General features: G+C 45.8%; 1 protein-coding gene across 3 annotated transcripts in view; it reads left to right on the forward strand.

Moving 5' to 3' along the window:
- The window catches only part of FILIP1 (filamin A interacting protein 1), a 118,507-nt gene that overhangs the window by 72,379 nt on the left and 23,223 nt on the right, over positions 1 to 22,905 (forward strand). For 2 of the 3 annotated variants that reach the window (XM_014949326.1, XM_014949327.1), the window contains exon 5: positions 19,956 to 22,761. In XM_014949326.1, coding sequence (XP_014804812.1) covers positions 19,956 to 22,761 — 2,806 coding nt within the window. Of the gene's footprint in view, positions 1 to 13,288; positions 13,371 to 19,955; positions 22,762 to 22,905 lie in introns of those variants that run through there. The other variant, XM_014949328.1, reaches the window with a different exon arrangement.

A 22,905-nucleotide genomic window follows, 5' to 3' on the forward strand; every position in this document is an offset into this window, starting at 1 on the left:
GGAGGAGGGAGTTTCTTTCATAAGCATGGGCTGTGGTTTGTGGAACAGAGGGTGCCATGTGGCAGAGAGGCTTTGGTGGAGCTGGTTAAGGGAGACCCACACAACTGCTTTGTGAGCAACTTGATATTTCCAGCAGCATCCCTGCGACTGCTGGGACTCTTCTACCCCATCACACAACGCGGCAGTGAATACACACCCAGTACCTAACATCTGAGAGCATCGATATTGTGTTTAGTCACATTTTACTGTAAGAGTTCACAGAAGCCATGAGTGTTGGGGTTATTCAGCCTGGAGAAGAGGAGGCTGAGGGGAGACCTTATTGCTCTCTACAACTCCCTGAAAGGAGGGTGTAGAGAGGTGGGGGTCGGTCTCTTCTCTCAAGTCACAGGAGACAGGACGAGAGGAAATGGCCTCAAGTTACACCAGGGGAGGTTCAGGCTGGATATTAGGAAAAATTTTTTCACTGAAAGGGTTCTCAGCCATTGGAATGGGCTGCCCAGGGAGGTGGTTGAGGCCCCATCCCTGGAGGTGTTCAAAAGACGGGTTGATGTAGTGCTGGGAGGTCTGGTTTAGTGATGATGCTCCTTGTTTGTTGTGCGGGTGTCTATTTTTGTCAGTTAGGTTGACGGTTGGACAAGATGATCTTTAAGGTCCCTTCCAACCTAGAAGATTCTGTGATTCTGTGATTCTGTTTCACACTGGCTCTTGCTTTCCTTGCTGCAGCCTCAGATTATTCTTCACAACCACAGGGACAGGGTTCCCAGTGCACCGAAGCATTTTTCGTTTCCCTCCAAGGCAGGACTGAGGATTGGGTCTGCTCTTCCCAAGCAGTGCCCTGCTAAATCTGGTTTTAGTTAAACCTTCTTTTTGAAGTACACAGCCATAATTAGATCTGCTTAGAGGAGACAGCAGGACTGTGACCCCCGGATCCTTCCCCCACAAAGTTTCCTTTCAGCCTCTGCGTAAAATCGTCTCCTCTCTGCCTCCCCCATCGCAGCACCCCCAGCAAGGAATGCACTGGCAAGACCCTCGGAGGTCTGTGATAATACATTCCTCTCGCCTTCGGTCATCCTGGCACCGAGATGCTCTTGGCTGCTCTGCTGGTGATGTCATTCTGGGCCCGCATCACCTGCAAAGGAAACCGATCTGTGAGCAATAAAAGCACACAGCCCTCTTGAAACAAAAAGGGGAATGTTGATGTTAGCAAGTTTTTTAAACCTTTATTTTTTTTTTTCCACCCTCTTTTCGCTTTTCTGCTTTTATTACCAAAGCTCCTCTTCTCCCTTTTCCCACGAGACGGCAGCACCAAGCTTTTCACTGGGAAACACCTGCCTTTTGTCCCCCTGGATTTCAGGGACCCAAGTGAGCACAAAGCATGAGAGGGAGATCTCGTGTGCGTTACCTTTCCAGTTTGCATTTTCTCTTGATTTTTATGGAGACTGTAAAATAAAGAAGCTGGCAGGAAGACAGCCGGGCAGGGTATCCATCAGTCAGTCACTTGTTTAGAGAACAATCACGCCAAAAGTATGAAGTGTTCGGGGCTAATAAATCTCTGTGATTTACCAGTTTAAGGCCAAATTCTGTAGTAAGAATAACCCCATAGAGAGATATAGGGGTGAGGTGTATGGTGCAAACATATAGCACAGATTTTGGCCTGGAACTGTGTAATCTGTTGGTGATTCCTTTAAAGTCTGGGAAGTAAGATTCTTTAGAGAAAGATTTTTGCTAGCTTTTTCTCCAAGAGTTCTTAGCCATCTTTGTGATCTGACTTTTTTCTCATATGGTGATTGTTTCTGTGTCCTGGTTTCCAAATCGTGACCCAAAAAAAGGCAAAGCCAGCCCGATGGGACTGTGGGAATTCACCATTGCCTGCAGTAGTTACTCATCTTACCGCACATTACTGGCCGGAGTCAAGCACTGAGTCACTCCCTGTCTACTTTTCAGTAAATGCATCTCCAAACCCCTAATCTTATGGTGAAGAAGACAAGGGTGACAGCACGGTGTCCCTTCTTTTCTTTCAAGCTGACATACTATCGGTATGGTTTGGAAGCACTGGCTATTTTCTGTCAATTCAATACATCCACAGGATCACAGATGACAAATTCTGTGGTAGTCTATTAAAAGAAATAAATGAAAAAACCTGGCAATGACAAATCCCATTTCTGCGCAGTTAAGTAAATCTGAAGGTCACCCATTCTGCAGGTCCTGTTTTACAGCTCTAGCTGACGGCAAGGCAGCGACCGCTCAAAGTTTATGTTTTAACTAATGAATCTGGTCCCAAGTTCCAACAAAACGGCTCCAAAGGTAATTTAAAAACAAGAGAACAAACAGCCCCACCGGCCCGTGGAGAAACACTGCGAAAGTATCGGGAGTTTCACACAACACGGGGCTTGCCACGAGCTGGGGCTCATCCAAATCCGTCTCTTCACACTTGGATAGTCCTCAAAACTGTCCAGTCCTTCGCTCACTTCTGGGATTATATAAAATGGCATCATGTGTTGTTTCAGCTATTCTTCCAAAAATTATTTCTAAGTAGGCATTGGCTTCACAGCCCTGGAGAGAGAATTGTTACACAAAGCTACACGTAGTTCATTATTCCTAGCAAGTTTGCTTGCTAAAATCACCAATTCAAATGATCCCAGGGTCAGATGGGGGGAAAAAATGACTTCATTCAAAATCTACTCACGAACCTGAACTCTGTCCAGGGTGCAATAGGTAACAATTTCAATATTTAAGGGGCCTTTGGCATGTTTCAGAGTTATTATACTACTGAAACAAATATCATTTCACAGCCCTACTGAGGCCATCTTTTTAAGTTGCCGGGTTTTTTAGAGAAAGAAAACAAGAACTGAATCGGGGTCATGTAGGGAAAATTGCTTCCTCATTCAGAAATATTAGAAACAGGTTTCAGTTGAAGTGCCAGGTTTCAGTGACTTTCTACAAAATTTAGATAGATGCCGGTTATTTACAAGTATAAATATGTACTTACAGGCACTCCAGCTTGAACATATTGGATATTTGCTTTACACTCAGCTGGAAGGTTACCTGTGCAGGGATGTAGAGACTGAGCAGTGAAGTGTAGGACTTACTGTTTTGATTAATGCCCTGCAGCTACTCTAGACGTGTCCTGCATGGTCAGAGAATTTCCACAGCGTTGTGTGAAGAACCTCAAGATGCCACCTGACTTGGGGGGCTATTCTGGCTCAGCCTACACAGAACCTTCCCTAACCCTAAACAGATGTAATGCTTTTTCCATTTTCTCTCCCCAAAAGGGTGCTAAGTGCATCCCTTCTCACTCTGGCAGTATCTCCACCAGCAGTGGAGCATGTGAATAATGAGTTTTATATTTGCATCATTCTAGTTTCCTTTTCCCGCTCTTCCCAGTTAAGTCACTTTTATACTTTTTGAGTTCTTTTCACCAAAGGGGTGAAAATCTTCTTGTAGGTCAGCCCCTGGGCATTTAAATTCCCCCAGACACAGGAATTCATTGGGCTGGGTCTCTCCATCTCCCGAAAAGAGAGGATTTTTCACTTGTTGGCTTGGTGAATGGTGCCAAGATATGGTCCTCTCTATCTACTGCTTTTATTAAAATGACAAAGATGGAAATGGAATTATTCAAGATGAACAAATGTTTCACTGAAATCCACATGAAACTTTTTATTCACTTGAATGAGGGAAAAAACTAAAGTTTTTGTTTTGGTTTTTTTTTTTGATAATTACATACTGAATTTTTGCTTCAGCTCTGAAACTGAAAAATCACTTACTCATCCAGCTCTATTATCCGGTTGCTTATGTTAGGGAATGATTAATAGCAATGTAGCTGACTACGTAATGCCCTAATAAGAAAAGATAAAGAAATGAGCAGAAAATGAGGGTAAATTACAGCAGAGTGACAGCAATGCTTCTCTGATGATGGCAATTATGTCATAGGTGAAAAAGTATCTCTTGGTGACAAGTATATGTATCACCGGATGAAAGTTCCTGTACAGTTGCATTTAAAATGTTTATTTTCAGAGGAACTGGAAAGGGATAGACATATTCCCTTTCATCACTTAAATACCAGGTTTTTCCAAGATAACTTGACTTGTTTTAAAAAGATGCACAGCTTTTGGCACTATTTCATTCTGCAAATCACTGGCTGGGATACAGCCCTGGTGTGCAAAAACAGTGGGGACAACCCAGCGTGGGGAGAAGCAGGGGTGTGGTGTGGTGTGGAGGACGGAGCATCATCACTTGCAGTTGGAGTGTGTCCTGGTTTGACTGTGTAGGGTCCTGTACCACGCGAGGAGTAATCCCACACACCGGTACAGATGAGGGGCTGACCTGCTGGAAAGCAGCTCTGCGGAGAGGGACCTTGGAGTCCTGGTGGACAGCAAGCTGACCATGAGCCAGCAATGTGCCCTGGTGGCCAAGAAGACCAACGCTCTCCTGGGATGTATTAAAAAGACTGTGAGTGGCAGGTGGAGGGAGGTCATCCTCCCCCAATGCTCTGCCCTGGTGAGGCCACACCTGGAGCAGTGGGACCAGTTCTGGGCTCCCCAGTTCCAAAAGGACAGGGAACTGCTAGAGAGGGTAAGCAAAGGGCTATGAAGATGATCAAGGGACTGGAGCACCTTTCTGCTGAGGAAAAGTTGAGAGACCTGGGTCTCTTTAGCCCAGAGAAGAGCAGACTGAGAGGGGATCTCATCAATGCTTAGCAATATCTAAAGGGTGGGTGTCAGGAGGATGGGGCCAGTCTTTTTTCAGTGGTGCCCAGGGACAGGACAAGGGGCTTCTTCAAGTCTTAGGAAAGAACTAACCCATAAAAATGCCAACTGACGCTGGGGTTTCTGAGCCCAGAACTGGCACTGGTGCAATTCCTTTGAAGTCAGTAAGGCTTCTCTTGATTAATGGGATTAATGAGGATCTGAGCAGGAACTCTAAAGATTTTAAAAGTGGGTGTGTGTGTACCTGTGGAAGTATAGATATGCGTATATACATGTATTACATACAACAGTTTCTTGAGTGGAGGTGCAGCTGCTGGATAAGATTTTGTTCTCCAGCAACAAAAATATTTCCTGTATGGTTATATTTTTATATACCTTCTATAAGCCTTTCTGTTTACAATAATAGTGATTTATTATTTTAACATAATTTCTACAACCATATAATGCCTTTGTGTGTTGAATTCTTTTTGCTCAGCATTGCCTATTGATTCTGCCATGGAGGCTGCAAGCTTTGCCAAATTGATTTTGCCTTTATTTGTGCTTGAGTCAGCATTTGCACTTATGTCACTACAGCATTTAAAAAAAAATAAGAGAGTGATTTTTAAGCAAGGAAGCAAGGATGCTCAGTGGAAGTAACAGCTGACAACCCAGTACCTGATTAGGAAACAGGATGTGGAAGCCTTGCAGTTATTCAGAGGGCAACACAGATACAGTAGAAAGACATTTTAAGGCAAGCAGAAGCAAGAATTTACACTTACTGTGTGAAACCGGCCCAGGAATACTGGTTTGGAATATTTCACACTGAGGAAAGGACTAGAACCAGGTATTCTGGTGCAGGAGGCAGCCCCTTTGCAAGTCCTCCTTCAGATGGAAGTGCCTATGGCTCCCATCCTTGTGCAATGACTGTGGTCAGCCCATGTCTCCTGGGTCCTCAGAACAGGCCCCTCACCCTTCTATGTGTAGAGACATGTATTTCATGAGTCCCAAATAACCTCGAGTGCAGAATGATGTTCAGCTCAGGCAAGATGATGGGACTTCCAAGGATGTGCAACAGCAAATCTGGGCAACCAAACTACAGATCTGCCCGCAAATCAGGTGCCTACAAACATTCAGATTTATATGTTTTATTTTTTTGGTTTGTTTTTTGTCTTTTCCTCTTTAAATTCCTCACTAACTGCACTCCAGAAATCTATGGGAGTCTTTTTTGGACGCTGCTCTAAGCAACTACAAGTAGGAGGTTAAAGTATCAGGCTCACATCTCATTTATGCTGTGCCTCCAGAACACAAGGGGCCAAAAGCAGTAGGGAAGGTGGGGTGTGAGGTGGATGTGGTGGCCAGGTGTGTACTCCTTTGTGCTCAGGGCAAGAGCTGGGTGTCCCGGCAGGAACATGAACAGAAATATCTCCACAGCCTTTCAGACTGACAGTTGGGACATGGCATATTAGGACGTGGTGTGACAGCCAGGATTACTCAGTGCTGATGATGTTAAAACCCATCAGTCTCTCGTTAGTTCATCAAAGCAGCTGCTGGCTGCTCTTTTACAGCATTTGAAAATTTTACTGAGGATTCATTATTTGCTAAATCACTGAATATGGTGCTCACAGGAAGTCAAGTTGAACAATCTAGAAGGAATCGTCATGAGTTTAATTACTTTTCTCTGCTTTTATAGGTGTGTATTTTTTTATCCTTATGTCAGATGATACACTTTAGGGGAAAAAAAGTAATTCTGCCTTGATTTTCAGTTTCCAGTGCAGGAATATTCACCACTGTTCTTTATGAGTTACTTATTGCCACACTTAAAAACATGACCCTTATATCTAGATGGAGTATTTCCATTCTTCTCGGAGAAGTCAGGTGAGGGGGAGGCAGCAGAAGCAACAACAACAACAGGGAGTCAGCTGCCAACAGAACAAAAGCAACACACAGGTGAAAATGAGTCAGGGTTAATTAGTGTCCCAGGTGAAGCTTGAGCAAAAGAGGCTGAGACACCGGCAAAAGATGAAGTTTCTCTCTCCTGGTAAACTGAGGACAGCTACAGCTCTCTCTGCTCACAAGGCATCAAGGTTACTTCTCCATGTCATTTTTCCATGTGGAGACCTACATATCAAAAGTGAGTAATTTAGAAAAAGAAGGATGGAGACTAGAGCAGAGAAAGATGATGTTAGCAGGGTGCTCTGATGAATCATGGATGTGTGGAAGCAGCCACAGGGGGGGCAGCAAGGAATCATCTGGGCAGGTTGGATTGATGGGCAGAGACCAATTGTGTGAGGGTCACCAAGGCCAACTGCCGGGTCCTGCACTTGGGTCACACCAACCCCATGGATGCTCCAGGCTGGGGAAGGGTGGCTGGAGCTGCACGGCGGAAAAGGACCTGAGGCTGGTGGTTGCAGCTGGCTGAATATGAGCCAGCAGTGTGCCTAGGTGGGCAAGGAGGCCACCAGCATCCTGGCTTGTGTCAAGAACAGTGTGGCCAGCAGGGCTGGGGCAGTGACCGTCCCCCTGGACTGGGCACTGGTGAGGCCCCACCTTGAGGGCTGTGCCCAGTTTTGGGCCCCTCAGGACAGGAAGGACACTGAGGGGCTGGAGTGGGACCAGAGAAGGGCAATGGAGCTGGTGAGGGGTCTGGAGACCAAGTTTTGTGAGGAACAGCAGGGGGTGTTCAGCCTGGAGAAAAGGAGGCTGAGGGGAGACCTTCTCACTCTCTCCAACTCCCTGAAAGGAGGGTGTAGCCAGGGGGGGTTGGTCTCTTCTCCCAAGGAACAGGACAGGGGACAAGAGGAAACACCCTCAAGTGGCACCAAGTTTAGAATGGATATTAGGAAAAATTTCTTAACAGAAAGGGTTATTAAGCCTTGGCAGAGGCTGCCCAGAGCAGTGGTAGAGTCACCATTCCTGAAGGGATTTAAAAAAGGAGTAGATGTGGTGCTGAAGGACACGGATTAGTGGTGGGCTTGGCAGTGTTAAATTAATGTTTGGGCATGATGATCTTAAGGGTCTTTTGCAACCTAAATGATTCTATGACTCTGTGATTTTATAATTCTGTGATTCGGTCATCATGGCACCTCTCTGAGGTCCTGGATACCTCTGCTCCTGACTCCAGAGAAGCTTTGGTCAAAGGGCTACAGCCTGTTTCTGTGACACTGCTGGTGCTTATTCACAAAATAATGACCAGAACAGACTGTGCACCAGTACCCTTCAGCTGGTGTTAGCTGTATAGACAGGTCCCACTCCAGCTGGATCACTTGTGCTTCAGGGAGTCCCATCAATATGGGCTTTGTTCCTCATGGAGAGAAGAAACCAGTGATAGAATTTCATGTTGTGCGTTTCGGTATTAATCTATAATTTCCACTCAATTTTGTTCTATTTATTTATTATGTACCTGGGTCAGGTGTGTAACATTGCTCACACTGAGCTTTCCCAGATATCAGAAGGAAACACACAAGTGTTAAGTACAGTTAAGGGTAGAAAGTACAAAACCAAAAGGGAAAAAAAAAAAGGTGGAAAAGGAAAACAAAGCCAGAAATACTTTTATTAAACTTTTGAATTGCTCTCGCCTAAAAGGCAGCAGATCCTAAGGTAGGGCAATTTTCATGCTGCAAAAAAGAACATCATTTTAAATCTAGGCAGCCTGGCTTATTTAGAAAGGTCTGGGGAGTAATAAAAAGGCCAGTGTGTGAATGTGTGTGTGTGTGTGCAGTTCCTTCCCCAACTGCGTGGTACAACCTGCTTTCAATACGAACCAAGGCGAAGGCAGGTGGTTGTCAGGGTTTCAGTGGGCATGACGTGTGCCCGAGGTACAGCAGCACCGAGGCCAACCTCAAGTCTTTTTCTCAGGCTTTTCCTACAAAGTCCTATTTCAGGAACTTACTGTATTTATCTTCATTCTTTATTTGTGCCCCAGAGGCCCAACAGATCCCCTTGTCCATTGCATCTTCAGCAGCAGATTAAAAGCAGCCTCTTCCCTCCCTCAATATCCAAAGTTTTCACGTTCTATCAAGATGCCACTGAACTCATTGGTACCTGTTATGCTCAGAGCAGGCAACTGCCCAAGTAGAAAGTGGAGGACAGGTTTGACTTGCCAAATGAGTATGGCTTTCCTAAAGATGGGGAAAAAAAAAAAAAAAAAAAATGGGTCTGACTTGCCAAATGAGTTTGGCTTTCCTAAAGATGGAAAAAAAAAAAAAAAAGAAAAACCAAACCCAAAAATAACGATAGAAGGTTTTCACTGCTTTGGGGGGTTTATGATAAAAAAAAAAAAAGTCTGGCAAGCTACAGATCGTCCTTTTTCATGTATGTCAGTAAACACAATTTCAGGAAAAGTTTTGTTTTGTACAAAAAGAAATACTTGGCTTTTTCCTAACACCTTAGAGAACTTGGGGAGAGTTGAAAGTGCTGCCTTCCCTGTAGATGTTACGTAGGTTTCTGCACTGAAGATAAAGACCTGACAGAGAGCAGGGCAGAGCCCTGTTTATAGAGAATTTTATAATCAGGCAATCGTGTATTACAAGTCTCTGAGATCCACAAGAGGAATCTGTCTGTGGGCTGTGCAGAGTTTAGTGAATTTTTAAAGAATAAACAATATCAAATAAATGTGTAGTCTATTAGCACATCATTAAATAGTTAAACCAATACCATCTTTTGCTTCCCAGTTACTCTCCTCTGTCACAGACAACTGTGCCAGACACACAGTGCAGTTTCTGACATTCAGAGGTGAGTTGGAATTTGGGATTCCTATCTATTCTCCCCCCTGCTTTTCTTTCTCCATGTTTTTCTTATTTGGTCTCACAATGTCCCAAGTGCTGCTTTACTCAGGAATGCATCTCTCGGGCTACTTCATCCCAATGGAAGCAGAAACAAAAAGATTCATGGAATTCTGGGGAGAAAGCCAGAATTTCCCAGCCTTTGACGTGATTGAAAAGTTACTCTTGAGAAATAACAACATAGGGAGTACCTTTCTATTTCTGTATATACGCATAATTCGATTCCTGTGAAGGGGAAGAGAAGTTGCAAAGGTGAAAGGTCTCTTTGACCTTAGCTGGGACATCCTACATGATGTCTTCTGTAGCTCTGGCACTGCTGGAGCGGTGGGTACCTGGAGGAGTTGGGCTGGTGATGGAGAATACTTTAATTATGAAGCCTGGTGGTGGTACAGACAGATCTCGGGGTGTGCAGGGCTCACCCCTGCCGTGCTGCGCTGTCTCTAACAACCCTGTGTCCAGATTTCTCCTCGCTCACAACCACACAACTTCTGTGACTCAACATTGCCTTCCCTGGGCTGCTTTTTTTTTCTTTTTCTGTGGCAGGGTAAGCTGAGGGAGCTGATGGTCTGGCTTAAGTCCTCTCTGGGGATCACTGGTGGTCACAGGCGCCGCTGGTGATTACCATGAGGCAGTCTATGTCACCTTGTCTTAGTGATCTGACTTAATTTAGATGTTTTTAAACATGAGGTTGGTCAGGCCCTGGAACAGGTTGCCCAGAGAGATTGTGATGCCTCCGTCCTTGGAGGTGTCTGGGACCTGGGTAGAGCAAGCCCTGTGCAACCTGCTCTACCTGGACCTGTGGTGGCTGGACCCGACATCTCCAAAGTTCTTTCCAATCTCAATCATTCCATGGTTTTCTGATGCGCCACCCTCCAGAGGGCTCCTCAGTCACCCTCTGGTCTTCTCATGACACATTATTGTTCCATTTGCTGGGTTTTTTGGTGCCAAATCTGTGATGAGTAGAGGTGATGCCTTGAAGCCTGTGTTGTAGGCAGGAGTCTGCTACACACCTGCTGCGATGGTGGGCGGTCAGACTGTGTGAAATGGGTGACCCCTTCCGTCCTGGCCCTTCAGTGACCTCTCCCTTCTTCATGTCACATGTACAAAGCTGACTTCTAGAGACCCACAGCTGCTCTCCTAATAGAAATACTATATATATCTCTATATAGTATATATAGATACATATACAAGTTTTCTACTTAAACCTTTTGGGACACCTCGGAGGGTTGTGGATTTGGGAGAGATGGGAGTTATAAAGGGAGTGTAGAGGTGAGGAGGACCCTGGGACCAAACAGTGGGTGGATCTCAACTCTTCTGTGGATCTCCCTCGGTGCCAACCCAATTCCACGTCAGTAAATTTCCACAGTGGGTATTTCTTTTAGTGTTTGCTGTTGTACATGCCATTTGCTCTTTTTAAAGAACACGTAGCTCCACCAGAACAGTTATTAGGGTTGCAAAGGAGAGGGTAAGTAGATGAAGCAGAACGTTTGTCTGCTCGATGCATGTGATCATTTGTAATTGCATAATCAAGCAGAAGTTTTGTACCGAAACCTTCACTCTGGCACTGGAAAAAAATAGAAATGGCTTGAGATGCATCAACTTTGCACACAGGAGGCAACAACTTCTCTGCAGGACCCGAACTTCATCTTTTGGAAAGTATTTAGTAAATGAGGCAGGAGAACATAAAAAGGGAGGGAATGATTAAGGCGGGTATATGTTTCCTTGGAAAATGTGACTCTGCCCCTGTTGAGTGGGTGATTTCCTACACGGCGCTGGTTAAGTCACCTGAAGCTAATTCACACGGGCAGGGAATGTTTTTCAGACTGATGTTCATTTTGGGGAGCTTGTTGGAAATCCAGGCTCTGATGGGCAGGAATCTGGAGCATCCACTCAGGGGGCTGGGGGCAAAGGGGTCTGTGATGGGAGCACCTGCAGCTTACCAAAAATGGGTGATTTCCTACACTGTTAAGTCACCTGAAGCTAATTCACACGGGCAGGGAATGTTTTTCAGACTGATGTTCGTTTTGGGGAGCTTGTTGGAAATCCAGGCTCTGATGGGCAGGAATCTGGAGCATCCACTCAGGGGGCTGGGGGCAAAGGGGTCTGTGATGGGAGCACCTGCAGCTTACCAAAACCCACATCCCACATCTCCTGGAGCAGGTCCCCAACCATGACCTGCTCCCTTTGAGCTCCTGTTTCCCACCAGCAAGGAGCAATTCTGCTCTGGGCAGAGGCTGAAGGGTGTGTGATAAACATGGCCTGGAATAAAGAGCATAAAATCAACCATTAAACACCTGCTCTCCAAAGCAGCGCTGCCCAGTCTGAACACTGAATGAGGCCAGGGTCCCAGGCAAAAATAATGAAAGAATACAAAATTAGGTAGTTTCTCAAAAAATGTAAACACACACACTGGGCCATTTTTGTGTCCAATGTTTGACATGATAGACCTTCAGTGGGTTTGGATATTCCAGGCTTCTTAAAAAAAAAAAGAGGAAGGTGAATGGGAAAGGGAAGAGGGATGGAAAAGAGAAGGGGAAAGGAAAAGGAAAAGGAGAAGTAGTTTCTAGTTCCCCTTGTGAAGACTGAATCACAGAATCTTCTAGGTTGGAAGGGACCTTAAAGATCATCTTGTCCAACCATCAACCGAACTGACAAAAATAGACACCCACACAACAAACAAGGAGCATCATCACTAAACCAGACCTCCCAGCACTACATCAACCCGTCTTTTGAACACCTCCAGGGATGGGGCCTCAACCACCTCCCTGGGCAGCTCATTCCAATGCCTGAGAACCCTTTCAGTGAAAAAATTTTTCCTAATATCCAGCCTGAACCTCCCCTGGCGTAACTTGAGGCCATTTCCTCTCGTCCTGTCACCTGTGACTTGGGAAAAGAGATGGACCCCCATCTCTCTACACCCTCCTTTCAGGGAGTTGGAGAGAGCAATAAGGTCTCCCCTCAGCCTCCTCTTCTCCAGGCTGAATAACCTGAAGAGGTGACCCTGGGCAATCTAGGGAATCATTAGGCAAATAGAAGCAATCCCTAAGGTTTGGGAATAAAAGGGCTGATTTTGGACTTCTTTAATGCAGAGACTTAAGGCAGAATGATGAAGGCTCCCGCTCAGCATGAATTTTCCAAACCAAATATGTGCGTGTATCGAATCCGTGGGGGCTTTTCTTCATATATTCTCACGCTTTTCTCAGCCGATGTCACCATCACCCGGGGCTCAGCACCAGCAGCGCCACCAGAGAAAAAGGGAGAGAAAGAGGTGACCCTGGGCAATCTAGGGAATCATTAGGCAAATAGAAGCAATCCCTAAGGTTTGGGAATAAAAGGGCTGATTTTGGACTTTTTTAATGCAGAGACTTAAGGCAGAATGATGAAGGCTCCCGCTCAGCATGAATTTTCCAAACCAAATATGTGCGTGTATCGAATCCGTGGGGGCTTTTCTTCATATATTCTCACGCTTTTCTCAGCCGATGTCACCATCACCCGGGGCTCAGCACCAGCAGCGCCACCAGAGAAAAAGGGAGAGAAACTTTTCTTGAGGAAGAGGAAGGACCCGCGGCCGGGACACCCGGCTTCTGGGCATCCCGGCCCGGCGGGGCATCTCGCCAGGGTTCCCTGCCCCCCCATGGCTGGTTTTAATCCTTAACCCAGACCCTGCGGGACCGGAGGGGGCTGTCAATAATAAACCCCGGCAAAGCGGGTGCTGAAAGGAAGGGCTGGCCCAAAGGAGCCACCCGGTCGCCCAAACCCTTTCCACCCCTCCTGCCCTCCGAGGCGGCTCCACCCCCCCCTCCTCCTTCCCTCCCTCCCCCCGCGGAGCGGGCGCGGAGCTGCGAAATTGCCCTTTTTCATTATCGTTTTTTGGTAGCTTTTAAAAAACCGGTCTAATTATAAGGTAAGAGAATTCAGATTTTTTTATTATTGTTATTAAGACTTTTAATTTGAGCAGTGCTAATTGTTCTGGTCCGTGTACAGGGGATAACGGAGGGCGGCGGGAGGGGGGACCGGGATGCTCGGTGTGAGCCCGGGGTGGCCCCGGTCCCTCCCCGTGCTCGGCTGGAGCCGGGGAAGGGGCAGCTTTTGGGGGTGACGGGGGGGTGTCCTGCCGGGGGGGGTCAGGGGAGGACAAGGGCAGCCCGGGGGCAGGTTTGGGGAATTTCATCTCTCAGCTGAGCTCCCTTGTCTCAGGGCTGGTTGCATTTTCCGCTCCCCCCACCCCGTCCCTTCCTCTGACCTGCTAAATTAATACGGATATCTTAATTAAGGGGGGGTGTGGGGGCTGGAAAAAAGCGCCTGTCAGGCTGTAATACCGTTTCACAGCCTGCGCGGATTGTGGTCATGTTTTGGTCGACCAAAAGAAAGTTTTTTGGCGTTTTTCTTCTGCGAACAAGGTGCTGGGAAGGTGGCGGGACACGGGATGCAGTAAGTGTTCTTATTCCAAACTACTGCTTTCGGTCACTGGTCAGTGAAGTGGGACAGGGTCAGCACCAATGAACTATCTCAACAAACTGGATTTTAATTTTTCCAAAATCGGTGTTAGAAACAAAAGCCGGAGGAAAAATTGTTGTAAACAACAAGCAATGTGTCTTCCTAAGTATGGAAAATGTTTTCTTTCTGTCGGTACAATTTGGGAACTGTTGTTAGTGTTGAAAGAGCAAGAATATCATTTTGCTTTTGATATAATTTGATACAATCAATTCTCAAAAGTTAATTCAGTGGTGAAGAATCTGCAGTTTTTTACACTTCAACTCTTGTAGCCAGAAAATTTGTCTTTAGAGTGACTAGGACTGATAACTATTTTTTTTTTTTTTTACAAGTTTTTTATTTGTTTTTGGAGTTGACCCTGTGATAAACTGCACGGCAGCTCAGGGAGCTCTGCAGCAAGGTCGTCCAAACACTTGTCTCTGCTCCTTGCCTTTAAAGTTGAGTGGATAGAAAGGAGAGTGGAAAGAAAGGAGAAAGTCCAGTGTGTTTCCTTCTTTTTCTTGCCGTGGGATCTGATCTCATTTACATCTTTCTCCTCTCAGTTGAGAAGGAGATGAGGGAAGGACTGAAGCTGATGATTTGAAAGCCTTACCTAATTTTGAATTGCCCAATTTGAGCATCAGGCCTGATTGCTTTGTGTCCTAGAGAGTCTCACCGCCTTTTGATTCTCTTTGGTCTTAGCTGAAATTGTAAAGAGCTCAGAATCAGTGAAATTTAACCTCTGGGTATCTCAGCCTGGCCCCAAATACTGAAGGACACAGAAATAGTCGTGACGTGGAGGATTTCCCAGTGGCTGTAGAAATAACCATCAAAATCAGCTGTTGTACATAAACAGGAAAAAATAATGTATTAGGAGGGAGCTCCTTTATTAAGTTAAACCACCTCTTGCTGGTTTTCATTGCCCCAGGGTTCTGGTGAGCAGCCTCTCACATGGCTCCATGGGCAGCACCTTTCTGGAGCTACCACCAGAGAGTTGTCCAGTCCCCGTGACTCTGCACACACGGCAGCAAGCTCTTGAGGCTTGAAGTGGAAAATGGAGCTTTGAGAAGGTGTTTGTTTTCCCAGGGCTTCCTTGGGATTGCTGGGTGAGTGGCAGGAATGCTGCTGGCCCCTCGGGGAGGAGGCAGTGACCCTGCTCTGGCAGGGGATTGGACTAGATGAGCTCCAGAGGTCCCTCCCAACCCCTACGGTTCTGTGATCCACCAGCCATCAGTCAGCTCATCCTTAGAGTGCCCCAGTCCTTGTTAGTCCCTTCTCTTAACTCCCGCTTACTGCCAGCCCACAAAATAGGAGAGAAGGCATTACATCCCATTGCAACACACTTTTTTGGAATTTAAATGGCAAAATAAAGTACAGAGCAGTACGTCTGAGATGGCTTTGTGCTGGAACAGCGATGAGGAGCTCTGTGGACCTCCAGGCTGTGTAGGAACTCAGTTAAAAGGTCCTCCAGAGACCTTACCTGCTTCCCTCCCTTCTCTCCTCTTCCATCTACCTGCTGTCCCTCCTGCCTTGAAGCAGGGGAAATAGCTCTCCCCTCTCTGGATTGCCCTCCTCTTTAGCCCTTCCTGCAAGTGCTTCATGAAACACTGGAGACACCTTGGGAAGCTTGGCTTAGTCTGGTTGCAAAGCAGGGAGCTCAACCAGGTGCAGGCAGCTGGAAGGCACTGCCCAAACGTTCCCACAGACCATGCTCTTTTGAGGGTAGAGGTGGGTTCTTGCAAATTGCTGAGCGTCTTTCCCCTGAAAATTGAAAATTCTTTGTATTTTCTTAAAATATCATAACCCACTTTGGAGAATGGCTGCTGGTATCAGCTGTCAGTGCTAACTGGGGGGTTTATAGTTCCCAGTTTGCTCCATTTATTGTATTTCAAATGTAGTCACAAAGTTTATCATCCTTCAGAAGGCAAGAAAACGCCCACTGATCACTGTAATTTCTTTTGCAAAAGTAGACAAGAACTAATGCTTGATTTTAGCAAAGGTCTTTGCTGCTGCTTTTACCATAAACAAATCCCACCTCACATCCAGTAATGCCCACGGGAGCGCTCCTGGTGTGAAACCATTGCAGTGTCCTTCAAACCCACAAAATCATTATTCTCCAGCTGTAAGGTATAACTTACATTGGAGTCTTGCTCTGGTCTGAGAAGGGACACTCTGAATGGTTCTGGATGGTCCCTCCTGTGCATCTCCGTGCTGGACTTGACCCACACAGAAATAAAACAGGAAAAACAATGTATGTGGTTAAATGAAGTTGTGGTTTTATTGATTCCATGAATTGACCACAGAATGGTAAAGCACCCTGATGGCTGACCAGCAGCCTCCAGCAAGAAGCCCTTCAACCACTCTGTGTTTCTCTTTGGAAGGAGGAGATAGAGCCCTCCATGTCCTCCTGTCCTTCAGGGAGGACTCAGGGACTCGCTAGCAGCAGACCAGAGCCCTCCCTAAGCTGGGCACCTCTTCCCAATGTACCCAAGGTGCTGTTTTACACACTGTGTCTGTGCCACAACTGTCTTGTACAAACACGTTGACACAATAACTGGACTTTCTGGCAGCTGTTGTGTAGCTGAGGGGGGAAAAAATAGGTACTGGCCAGGTTTGCTTTAAGGAAAAATTGCCACCCAAACCTGAGGGAGATGAGCCCCAGCCCAAGCAAGGTGGGCAGAACCCATGGGACAAAGCTCAGGAACAGAACTGCAATAAAAGAAGTGAGGCCACAGCTCTGGAGGGATGGGCTTCAGCAGCTCAGCATCTCCTCCCACTTCTGATGACCAACCTGAAGGAAACACAGGGACTGCATTGGAGGGTACCAAAGTGTTGGCTCATCAGTGTTTTGGCTGTATCCAGCCCCACATTTCATTGTTAAAGGTTTGGGTTTGGTTTTCTTTTCTTTTTTGCTTAATTTGAGCCTGAATTCAGCTGCTTTCAACCTCTTGATAATCCTGTGTGCGGTTGCTCTGGATAACACATTGAAAACACGTGTGCTGGGGGTCTGAGGTGCTTTTAGTGCTGCATCAGAGCCCACGCAGGTTTTGGGTAATTAGCAATTAGCAGCAGCAGTCAGATGAGAAGCCCAATAAAAAAATCAGCTGTGAGGGTCAAGAGGGGACAACATCACCTTGCAGTCCTGCTGAAATTCCAGTTCAACCACTGAGACGTGAGAGTTGTACAAGGCTGGAAAAGCAGGAGCCAGCTTAAACTCGGCTTTATTTTAGTGTTTAGAAGTAACACTGAAAAGGTGTAGATTTGGGTTATTACTTTGGCATTGGCACAGCTTTGGATGCTGCTTTCCCACTCGTCCCTCACAGAACCAGATTTTAGAAGGAGTTTCCCCGGATGGGGCAGCCACAGCTTCTCTGGGCAACCTGGGCCAGGCTCTCACCACCCTCACAGCAAAGAATTTCCTCCTGAGATCTCATCTCAATCTCCCCTCTTTCAGTTTAAAACTGTTCCCCCTCATCCTATGGCTCCCCTCCCTGATCCAGAGTCCCTCCCCATCTCTCCTGGAGCCCCTTTGGGACTGGAAGGGGCTCTAAGGTCTCCCTGGAGCCTTCTCTTCTCCAGGCTGAACCCTCCCAACTCTCTCAGCCTGTATTCAATAGGGTCACCTTAAAATTTTTCCGTGGGACAAGGATGGCTAGAAACATTCTCTATTTTGAAGGTCTTGTATGCTTCTGTGGGACAAGGATGGCTGGAAACATTCTCTATTTTGAAGGTCTTGTATGCTCATATATATATGTTCATGACTTTGGGAGATGGGTCATTTAGAGCCCTGCCAGTTTAGGACACACTGTTCTGTCACGGCAAATAATATTTTGTGAAAGGGTTTATATTATTTCTTTAAAAATGTAGCCTGGGGGAGATGAGGGAGAGTTCTTGGCAGAAACTGTTGCATGAAGCAGTGTGATAGAGCAGCCAGGGGATACATTGCATGCTAATAAAGTTCCTTCTTTAGTGTGAGAAGTGCATGCTTTGTGAGTGGCAGCGGGTCTTTTTTTTACCTTTTGACATTCTAACTTGCCCCATAATGAGGCATCCACCAGCACGGGCTTTTCAGCCCTTTCCAAAGAGCTGCCAGAACCCAGGAGATTTTTTTTTTTTTGAGAATAATCTGTGACCCGGCGAGGTTGGCTGGAAGGTTTGTTTGTTTTTCTCTCTCCCACTGGTTCCTACTATTCTCTTACTCCCACATCCCATCCGACTCTTGTTTTCAAACGCATTCTTCAGCCTTCTCCTTCCCTACCTACTGCATCCTGTGCTGCTTTCTGACTTCCTCCCCTTTTCTTAGAGTTTTTCTTCCCAGTTCCTGTTCGTTCTGGTCCCCGAGGAGTGACACATTCACAGTTGCTGGAGGCCCCAGTTCATGGGGCTTTTGTGAGGGGTGTAGAGTTGAGGTGAGGGGTGTAGAATCGAGGTGAGGGCTCCAGGAGACATCCTTCTCCTACAACATTGCGCCCCAGAGCTCTTTGCACCATTTTAATTTAAATTTAATTTAATTGTGTATATCTGTGCTTCACCCACCCCCATCTGCAGTTCAGCATTTAAGATAAAAATACTGACCAAAGCCCATCTTTGCTAAGCTATGGATGGTATTGCAAGTTAATTAACAGGTGGTAAATCGCTATTATCACTTCACTGGGTATCTCACAAAGAAGCTGAAAAGCTCCAAAGGGAGGGGAAGCAAAGCAAGTGGATTTGAACCATCGCCCGTGTCATGACTGGGGACATGGGAGTTGTGGGTGCTTTGACAGTGTTTTAAAAAACATGTAATTTCATGGGAAATTGAGACAAATGCATACCTGTGTCTGCTCTAAATCATATCGATGCAGTCCTGAGTAACATGCTCTAGCTCTGGGCAATCCTGCTTCAGCAGGGGAGTTGGACTAGATGATCTCTATGGTCCCTTCCAACTCTAAAATTCAGTGAAATTCAGTGAAATTTTGCAGTAAGGGTCCCGCAGTAGCAGGGAATGTGTCCCTGTGTTATCTGTGCCCCTCTCTCAGCTGAGGATCCTCACCCTCATAAGTCTGTGCTTACAACGTGTGCAGGAACTTCCTGTGCTGACGTCAACATATCCTGACTATAAATCACAGATATAAAACACTTACATGGCCAATATTTTCTCCATTGAAATGTTGCACGCGTAAGGCTGGAAAATGTAGGTCTTTGTTATCTTTCTGAGGATACACCTAATTTGTGTATCGTGAGCTTTGATATTACCTGAAAATACAGCTTAATAGATTATATAAAGAAGAGCATTTTCCAGCTGGGTTTAGGTGTCCCTTCCAACCTAGATGATTCTATGATTCTATGTAGCCAAAGGTTTGATTGATCTGACCCTTGCAGTCCACAAAAACTACTGCTTTAAACGGAAATGTGCCTGGAAGAAGAAACTTTTTAATGTAATAGTCACTGTGCTGGCAAATCTATCTTCCTGCTGATTTCTTATGCCTGTGATGCCCGGATGGTTATCAATCAGTTGTTTGCTAATGTACCCTTCTCTCCTGCTGGTTTATTTGTCACTGGGATTGATCCATTTATGTGTGACTGCACGTAGCAATTAGTTGTCATTTTTAATCTTATTTTACACCCTTTTGTGTATACAAGACACAAGGAGGAATCCACCTTGTAAAACAAGTTTGGTATAAATGGACTGGTGAGTACATATACTTGTCCTGTTGGGGTAGTATATGCTTTTACCAACATCATCCCAACACAGAATTAAATGTAAAGGAATTAAAATCTGATGTATTTTTTATCTATATGTGTATAAAAATTCACTGCTTTTCAGATTTCTAGATGATTTTGCATAGTTTTCAGTTAGGTTTTGTAATTTAAAATACTTGGTTTGGGATTGTAAGTGTAGCAGGTTGTTATTTCCTGAAAGACTACCTCGTTTAGTAATGAAAATATGATAAAATGAAGGTGATTTAAAAAATAGAGAAACACAACTATATGTATATATATTTTAGTTTAATGCATCTCTTCTAACTCGTTTCAGGTTGAAGAAACTTCTTGAGCAGGAGAAGATCTATCAAGCCCGGAAGGAGAAGGAACACACAAAGAGGCTCAATAAACTAAGAGAAGAACTAGTCAAGCTCAAATCATTCGCACTCATGCTGGTGGATGAGAGACAAATGCATATTGAACAACTCGGTCAGCAAAGCCAGAAAATACAGGACTTAACCCAAAAACTAAAGGAAGAAGAAGAAAAGCTTAAAATTATTAGCGCGAAAACAAAAGAAGATGGGCAAAAACTGATGAGGTTGGAGGCAGAACTTGAACACAAAACATCCTCGTTTTCTCAGGAACATGAGGAGATGACCGCTAAACTGGCCAATCAAGAGTCACATAATCGACAGCTGAGGCTTAAACTGGTGGGGTTGACTCGCAGAATAGAGGAGCTAGAAGAGACTAACAAAAACCTCCAAAAAGCTGAGGAGGAACTTCAAGAACTAAGAGATAAAATTGCCAAAGGGGAATGTGGAAACTCTAGCTTAATGGCAGAGGTGGAGAACCTCCGCAAGCGCGTGCTTGAAATGGAGGGGAAAGATGAAGAGATCACAAAAACCGAATCCCAGTGTAAGGAGCTGAAAAATAAACTACAAGAGGAAGAGCACCATAGCAAAGAGTTGAAACTTGAAGTGGAAAAATTGCAGAAAAGAATGTCAGAACTAGAGAAGCTGGAAGAGGCTTTCAGTAAAAGTAAGTCTGAATGTACCCAGCTGCACTTAAACTTGGAGAGAGAAAAGAATTTGACTAAGGATTTGATAAATGAGTTGGAAGTGGTGAAGACACGAGTGAAAGACCTCGAGGCATCAGAAAGCCAGTTGGAAAAAGCTGAAATAAGCTTAAAAGATGACCTGACAAAGCTGAAGTCGTTTACTGTAATGTTGGTGGATGAACGAAAAAATATGATGGAAAAAATAAAACAGGAGGAAAAAAAGGTTGAGGGTCTAACCAAGAATTTTAAAGTTGAACAAGGGAAAGTTATGGATGTAACAGAGAAGCTGATAGAAGAAAGTAAGAAATTTTTGAAACTGAAATCCGAAATGGAGGAAAAGGTGTCCAGTTTGACAAAGGAAAGGGATGAGTTAATTGGCAAACTGAGAAGCGAAGAAGAAAAATCCTCTGAACTAAGCTGTAGAGTTGACCTGTTAAAGAAAAGACTTGATGGTATGGAGGAAGTAGAAAGAGAAATTACAAGAGGTCGAAGCAGGAAAGGACCAGAGCATGGGTGTCATGAGGACAACAAGATCAAAGAACTGACCGTTGAAATTGAAAGGCTGAAAAAACGTCTCAAACAATTGGAAGTGGTGGAAGGAGATTTGATGAAGACGGAAGATGAATATGATCAGCTGGAGCAGAAATTTAGGACTGAGCAGGACAAAGCTAACTTTCTTTCTCAGCAGCTGGAGGAGATGAAACTCCAGATTGCCAAAACCAAAGCCATAGAAAAGGGTGAAGCGGTGAGCCAGGAGGCAGAGCTCAGGCACAGGTTTCGTCTGGAAGAGGCCAAGAGCAGAGACTTGAAAGCAGAAGTTCAAGCTCTGAAGGAAAAAATCCACGAGCTAATGAACAAAGAAGACCAGCTTTCTCAGCTCCAGGTCGATTATTCGGTGCTGCAGCAAAGGTTTATGGAAGAAGAAAATAAAAACAAGAGCATGGGGCAGGAAGTTCTGAATCTAAGCAGGGAGCTGGAGCTTTCGAAGCGTTACAGCCGTGCTCTGAGGCCCAGCATAAACGGACGAAGAATGGTTGATGTTCCTGTGACGTCCACCGGCGTGCAGACAGATGCTGTCAGCAGTGAAGCAGTAGAAGAGGAAACCCCCGCAGTGTTTATAAGGAAATCCTTCCAGGAGGAGAATCACATCATGAGCAATCTGCGACAGGTAGGTCTGAAAAAACCCATGGAGCGTTCTTCAGTGCTCGAGAGATACCCTCCGGCAGCAAACGAACTCGCCATGAGGAAATCTTGGATACCCTGGATGAGAAAGAGGGAAACTGGGGCTCAGGCAACTCCTGATAGAGGAACCCGAGCCCACAGTAGCCCAGCGCATCCCGGGGAGGTTGTCCTTTCACCAAAGCAGGGTCAACCTCTTCATATTCGAGTGACACCAGACCATGAGAACAGCACGGCTACCTTGGAGATAACCAGTCCAACCTCAGAGGAATTTTTTTCGAGTACCACTGTCATTCCTACTTTGGGAAATCAGAAGCCACGCATAACCATCATTCCCTCTCCAAACATTATGCCACAAAAGGGAAAAGGCAGCGAAAGTCCCATGGGCCCAGATCGTTCCATGTCTCCAGTCACTATCACGACGTTCTCCAGGGAGAAGTCCCCAGAGGGAGGGAGAGCACCCTTTGCCGACAGACCCGCGTCCCCAATTCAGATCATGACGGTATCGACGTCCGCAGCCCCGGCAGAAATCTCTGTCTCTCCACAGTCACAAGATATGACCATGGGAAGGGCTGTCTTCAAAGTAACGCCGGAAAAACAAACCGTCCCCACTCCCATCCGCAAGTACAACGCCAACGCCAACATCATCACGACGGAAGACAACAAAATCCACATCCACTTGGGTTCCCAGTTCAAACGCTCTCCCGCTGCCGCAGCCGACGGCGCCAGTCCCGTGATAACGGTCCGGCCGGTGAACATGGCGGCGGAGAAGGAAGTCGTGACGGGCACCGTCCTGCGATCGCCCCGCAACAACCTGTCCTCGCGCCCTGCGGCCAGCAAGGTGACGAGTACCATCACCATAACCCCCGTGACAACCTCTTCCACCCGAGGGACACAGTCGGTGGTAAGTGGCGTAGTCTCATCATGTCGTGTTTGCAGTAAGGAGGAGGGCAACCATGGCCTGGGTTTGAGACATGAGCAGGGAAAATGAGTGGGGTAAAGAAACCCTTGACTTCATAGAATCATAGAATCATTGAGGTTGGAAGAG

The sequence above is a fragment of the Calidris pugnax genome, unplaced genomic scaffold (assembly GCF_001431845.1).
Source record: "Calidris pugnax isolate Ruff unplaced genomic scaffold, ASM143184v1 scaffold132, whole genome shotgun sequence".
NCBI lineage: Eukaryota > Metazoa > Chordata > Aves > Charadriiformes > Scolopacidae > Calidris > Calidris pugnax.